Raw genomic sequence first — 7,025 nt, forward strand, 5'->3', positions numbered from 1 at the left:
TGACTGTCAAAGTGCAAAATTGCTACTAACGTAACATCAATGCAAGAACAAAATGTATGCAACAAACTGGATACAGAGGAGTCATAAAATAAGCAGGTTAAACTTACAGCTCATGCGGTATTTACTGACTGTGAATGGAGACGTCAGTCATCAGCTGTGCTTTATGTGAATTGCGCCGCAACCATCCTTTGCCAAATGATAAGCACACTACTATATCGCAATTTTATTTTCTGTTCGATTAATGTTCATTACAAAACTGTGGGGGGACAGATTATATTGATTGTAAAATAGACTTTTGATATACCTGTAGAGTGCAATAAAGAAGAAAAAATAATCAGTTTAAAAAGGCTATTATTCACCACCTGTATGTGCTTTAAGTCTTCGACGTAGACCGCATTTTAATCTTTGTTTTGTATTAATTACAGTTGATTCATGTGAAATATCCAATCCTGTACATCCTTTGCAATATCATCAGAAGATCTCTTGTCGGTGGAAAGACTGAAAGGTCGCTCAATGCGTGATATTACAACAATATTAATTTGTGCTCTCGCCAGGAGAAGACGCTGCACTGCTACTTCAATGCATTACAGGCTTTAAGCAAGACGCAGTACTCGTTCCCGTATCTCAAGGAACCGAGGTTACGTTAGTAATCCAGTACGTTTTCAGTCGCATTTGAGACTGAAATGGATGCACTGTAGAGCCCTGTTTTACAATTAACATGACAAATAACTAAATAATTATTAATGAAGAATTATAATGAAGTTATAAGTAAAATATTTGGGGTTTAAAACAACATACTGTAATGCAATTGTGATTTCAAAGAGTAGAGTGAATTCAGGTTGATTGGGACACTTTTCAATGACAAAAAGTGTCCCAATCATTTGATTTTGTAAACTATCCGATACACACAATAATAAAAGAGGCTACTGTATAGTTATATATATTATCTTAAACTGACTGTCAAAGTGCAAAATTGCTACTAACGTAACATCAATGCAAGAACAAAATGTATGCAACAAACTGGATACAGAGGAGTCATAAAATAAGCAGGTTAAACTTACAGCTCATGCGGTATTTACTGACTGTGAATGGAGACGTCAGTCATCAGCTGTGCTTTATGTGAATTGCGCCGCAACCATCCTTTGCCAAATGATAAGCACACTACTATATCGCAATTTTATTTTCTGTTCAATTAGTGTTCATTACAAAACTGTGGGGGGACAGATAACGGTCATCATTGTAAAATAGACATTTGATCTAGAGTGCAAGAAGAAAAGTTAATCAGTTAAAAAAGGCTATTATTCTAACGTCGCTACTTGTAGCTAGCTACTCCCCAACACTGAGGTCAGGCCTCCTCCCAAAAATGTAGATGAAAAAAATATATACTGTACAAAAATAAAACAAAACATACAGCACAGTATAAAAAGCATAGTGTGGGGTAACCACACAAAACCCAGGAAAATGTCACACTATAGAAGACAGTGTCTCTACATCGCTGTGATTGCAATACTGACCACCTCCTGATGCTTGCAAACGGTTCAAAAATTGGCCTGAGTAGGTCAAACTGATGGAAAGACTGCTTCATTACAGACTAAACAACTGACCACTCAGACATGAATTGCCCAAGCATTGGACTCTTTGCTAAAATATTCTAATTTTATAAATACTAATTCACAGTGTGTGATGAAAAATTGAAATATTATAAACACAAATTTAATTTTACTGATACATAAATAATTGGCTTGTTTACTGTTGCTGTATTGATGCTAGAGGTGGGCGATATGAAAAAATCTTATATCACGATATGAGTAATTTTATTCCACAGTAACAATATATATTTATTTATTTAAACCTTTATTTAACCAGGAAATGAAACTCGAGATTTAAAATCTCTTCTACAAGAGGGTCCTGGCCAAGATAGGCAGCACATTTAGTTACACATAAAGCAAAATACATTAATTTACATATACAGAAATATACACAAAACATTTACAGTCAAATGACTCTGAAACTAGATCCTTTAAAATACATTTAAAATCAGTTAGTGATACCAACTCTTTTAAGCATAACTTGTCTTGTAATTGATTCCAATCAAATGGAGCGGCATAACTAAATCCCCATTGACCAATATTAGTACAAATTTTAGGGATGCTTAAAAGATAATAGTCTTGTGAGCGAATACTATAATTTGTTAAAAAAAAAATTATGATATTCTGCTGTAAATACGAAGGAAGTAAACCTAAAATTATTTTATATATAAATAAGTATAATGCTTGAGTCTACAGGATGACAATGCCGGCCAACCAACCCGAGAGTACAATAAACTATGATGGGTAAGGGCTTTTGAATTTGTGATAAACCTTAATGCTCCATGATAAACCGAATCCAACACCTGTAAACAATGCTTAGGTGCCTGCATATAAATTATATCACAATAATCCAACACTGACAAAAAAGTAGCTGCTGCCAATCTCTCCCTTGCTTCAAAAGAAAGACAAGACTTGACTCTTAAAAAAGGCCCAGTTTTGACTTAAATTTTTTCACAAGATACTGAGCATAAGGCCCAAAAGAAAGAGAATCATCAATTAAAAATCCCAGGCATTTCTATACATCTCAAAAAATATAAATAAAAACCTCAAGCTCACTGAAGACAAGTAAACAGTCAGTGATTAAATAAGAATAAGAAACTAATTAAAAGCAATAAGACAAAAAACTACAGTAGAATAAATAAATAAGAAATGCTACATGCATTGTATGAAGTAATCAAATGTATAATAACACTGCATATTCTTCAATATGTAAATTAAATATATTTCTTCTTATTAAAGTTACAAAAGTGATTTAGTGAAGAGTAGTGAGACATTTTCTCTCTTTTGTTGTTTGATTAGCATGAATGACAAACAGCAGAAAAATTAGACTGCTGTCAATTTATGAGCTGCCTGGATCCAATATACTTTTTCTTTTCTTTTTTTCTTTTCTGTTTGCTTTCACTTAAGACATAAACACACACAAGTGTGTGTATTTAACCGATTAAGGCCTATAAAGCAGCCAAAATAACTCCGTTCAGGACTCCCACGCTCTATGAGCACCGTCTTCACATGCGTGTGCCTCTCTGAGAGTGCTCATAAACTCTCAGACAGCGTGCACATATAGCGAAATGAGTTTCTCTTTCACTGTGGATTGCGATTCAACTGCTTTAAAATAACTATTATGACAAATTGAACGCTCTATGAGCACCGTCTTCACATGCGTGTGCCTCTCTGACAGCGTGCACATATAGCGAAATTAGTTTCTCTTTCACTGTGGATTGCGATTCAACTGCTTTAAAATAACTATTATGACAAATTGCTAGAGGTTAATCGCGTCTACTGGTATACCGCCCACCCCTAATTGATGCCAATACAAATCGTTCAAATATTATCTGTTAACAGTGGTATTCAGCTGACTGTCTTTTTAGTAAAAAAAAGTTAATGTTAGATGTATAAACCTAAAGAGAAACATTTGCAATCAATAAATTCATATTTACTGGTACAGTGCTTTTTCAATATAAAATATTAATATACAATATTTTAAAAAACTGTATATTTAAATTATTTTAAGCTAATTCTGACAGCCATAAACAAAATGCATTTAAAATATATAATATATAAATATAAAAACATATTTTTTCCCTTGCAACCCTAACACCCAGTAGCGTTTTTTTAGCAATTGCGTGGGGACCCGCGGTCCAGGGGGGCCCCCACAGAACGCGATTTCTTCCGAGGGGAATCAAGAACCGATATTCTTTTAGACCGGTGCATAATTGGGTCAATACCGGACTACCGATAAGCTTCAGGACAAACAATACTGTTATCGATAAAAATGTTCTTTATATGCCCTTTTCTGTTTGCTTGGAGGCATTTGTAAACTGCAGTAATAAAATAACTAGAACATTTTTTACATAATTTATTTTTGCACCAAATTATGGATAATGGTATCGATAAGCATTATCGATAAAATGTAAACGATACCCATCCCTACCCCGGAATTGATCACAAAATCCACCAAGGAGGGCCCCCTGGGACCACTTGCTGATGGCCACCAAAACACTAAACACGCCCCTGCTAACACCTGTGCTAATATGTGACCCTGGACCACAAAACCAGTCATAAGTCGCATGGGTATTAATTTATTTTTGCACCAAATTATAGAGAGTAGTATGGATAATGGTATCGATAAGCATTATCGATAAAATGTAAACGATACCCATCCCTACCCCGGAATTGATCACAAAATCCACCAAGGAGGGCCCCCTGGGACCACTTGCTGATGGCCACCAAAACACTAAACACGCCCCTGCTAACACCTGTGCTAATATGTGACCCTGGAGCACAAAACCAGTCATAAGTCGCATGGGTATATTTGTAGCAATAGCCAACAATACATTGTATGGGTCAAAATTATTGATTTTTCTTTTCTTTCATTAGGATATTAAGTAAAGATCATGTTACATGAAGATATTTTGTAAACTTCTTACCATAAATATGTCAAAACTTAATTTTTGATTAGTAATATGCATTGCTAAGAACTTAATTTGGACAACTTTTAAGGCGATTTTCTCAATATTTAGATTTTTTTTTATGTATAAATCTCAATTTCAAAAAATTGACCCTTATGGCAGGTTTTGTCGTCTGGGGTCAAATATAAACATAATATTATAATTTAGGTTGCTTGTTGAAAGTAAAATGTAAAGGTGTTCCATAACCTGGAACCATGTAAATGTCAGAAAAAAAATTCTAAGATTAACTGCTTCTGAAGTTATAAGTCCACTACACACCACCATCTATAGGTTCTCTCATTTTCTTCAGTTCAGAATTCAGCGTGAAGCAGTTTAAATGAGGCAAAAAGCAGAAAACAGCCGTTCATTATGCTAAACTAGGGCAGCCTAGCATCAGCAGCCCTCCCCAATGACAGCTAGTTTAGAAAAGATTAATGTAATCCTGAATCTGCAACGAGCATGCATCCTTTTCAACACGTCCCCATTTCCAGTTGTTTTAGTTTCCACCAACAGGTACAGAAAATGTCTCTCTTTCTTTAATGAAAAATGGCAGTGGCACAATATAATATTAGTCTCTGCGGAAGTAATCGGATTGAGGGTGACATTTTGGCCAGGACTGTTCACTTAAATCCTGATATGGTGAGGAAGGGTCACAATCAATTACTTGAGCTACATTTGGATCAGTGTGGACAGCCAGTAACAGTTCAGTCAGGAAAACCATCCTTTACATTTAGCTGAGTCTTAATCAATTTATTTATTTATTTTTACAAACACGTTGTAAGCGAGTGGTTTTCGTAAATGAGAAAGAGGCACAGTGTTCCTTTCCATCTTCAGTCCTTTTGTGGTTCTTTGTAAAAGCTTCCCTTGGATACAGTGGGCGATGCATTATGGGTATAAAGACAACTGCTTCACTCTCCCGTTCTAGCATTCACTATTCATTAGGCAGTTTTCTTTTATGATGTGGACCACTTGCGCTGGGCGGCACACAAAGCATTTGGATGTAGGAGTGTAGGGAGTGTTTGAAGCAGGAAGATTAAAGCAGAATCTGTCTCTCTTTCTCTCTCTCACTGCACGTCTCGCTTCCAATTTCTGTTCACCTCCTGTGACCTGTTCAGGATGAATCCTGCTGTTAAGATCTGTTTGTTTGTATGTCTGAGACACTACACTGTCCAAAAGGTGCCTAAGGTGTGCAATCAGGCCTGTGTTGTCACTATAGTGTGAAAGTGTGAAAGCACACTATAAACTGCAGGTGAACTGACAAGGACATGATGAAAGTTTTGTGGCATGTTTGTACAGCTGGGCTAAAAGCCCCCTGGGCACAAGGCCTTTTTTTTTTTTTTTTTCAGTCCAAAACACAAAATTGAAGCGGAATTCACTACAGCAACTTTCCTAAACAATTGTGCTTGTGTCCCTGAATGCAGTTTTTTGATTCATGACTTTCTTGCATGCAATGACAAAAGATTACATTTCAGGTAATTCGTTTAAAAAACTTCATGACAGGTAAACACATTAAAACTACCTTTCAGAAGCTTGGGCATCACTCGTTGCGGCGGCTTTGTCGTGGTCACCTATAAAAATCATACAAAGTTTACCTTTAATGTTTTGAAAGAAGTCACTTTGTTCACTAAGATTGCATTTTTGATCAAAAATACTGTAACAACTGTAGAATTATGAAATACTAAAAATACTCTTTCTTTTCTGCAGATGCGATCAACTCGTAAAGTATCAGTGTGGCCTGTAGCATTTGTTGGAGGTTTACGATACGAGTCTCCAAAGGTCAATGCAGCAGGAAAAGTGTACGGGTGGAAAACAGTATTCGACCCTCACCGGCCCTTTGCCATCGACATGGCAGGGTTTGCCATCAACCTGCGGCTCATTCTGTTTAAGCCTCAGGCCTACTTCAAGTTACGAGGGGTGAAGGGAGGCTACCAGGAAAGCAGCCTGCTCAGAGAGCTGGTCACTCTCAGTGACCTGGAACCCAAAGCGGCCAACTGCACTAAGGTGAGGAAACATTGCTCTGACTATGCCATTAATGACTCAACCTTATGCTGCACCAAAACCATGTGCAGTTTTTCTAGAAAAACATAAAAATACATTTTTGATTTTTTTTTTACGCAATTGATCTCATTCGCTAAGCATGTGTACAAGACCCCCCTCCCAACAACTTCGCCTCTCTTCTCTGATGACATGGTTACTACATGAGATCACAGCAATAGCAAACAATCCAATCAATTACAAAATCAAGTCCCGCCTTACATTTTTTCTTGTTCAAGATGCTGTTTCACTCAGATATATATGACCTCGTCTGTGAAAACCCAGATAATTATTATTTTTTTTTGTCATTTGCTGTTTTCTACATAAAATCATTCTACATAATGTAAAGATCATTTTGTGATAATAGAACCTTGATGTCTTTATTATTGACTTGCATTATGTTTTTGTCCAAAAAGCATAAAAACATTGAAACAAATGGGGGGGGGGGGGGGGC

General features: G+C 36.4%; 1 protein-coding gene across 4 annotated transcripts in view; it reads left to right on the top strand.

Moving 5' to 3' along the window:
• The window catches only part of b3gat1a (beta-1,3-glucuronyltransferase 1 (glucuronosyltransferase P) a), a 113,341-nt gene that overhangs the window by 91,722 nt on the left and 14,594 nt on the right, over positions 1–7,025 (top strand). For all 4 annotated transcript variants that reach the window (XM_016237017.1, XM_016237020.1, XM_016237018.1 and 1 more), the window contains one exon: positions 6,242–6,538. In XM_016237017.1, coding sequence (XP_016092503.1) covers positions 6,242–6,538 — 297 coding nt within the window. The remainder of the gene's footprint in view (positions 1–6,241; positions 6,539–7,025) is intronic.

This window comes from Sinocyclocheilus grahami, unplaced genomic scaffold, assembly GCF_001515645.1.
Source record: "Sinocyclocheilus grahami isolate Dianchi unplaced genomic scaffold, SAMN03320097.WGS_v1.1 scaffold503.1, whole genome shotgun sequence".
Taxonomy (NCBI): domain Eukaryota; kingdom Metazoa; phylum Chordata; class Actinopteri; order Cypriniformes; family Cyprinidae; genus Sinocyclocheilus; species Sinocyclocheilus grahami.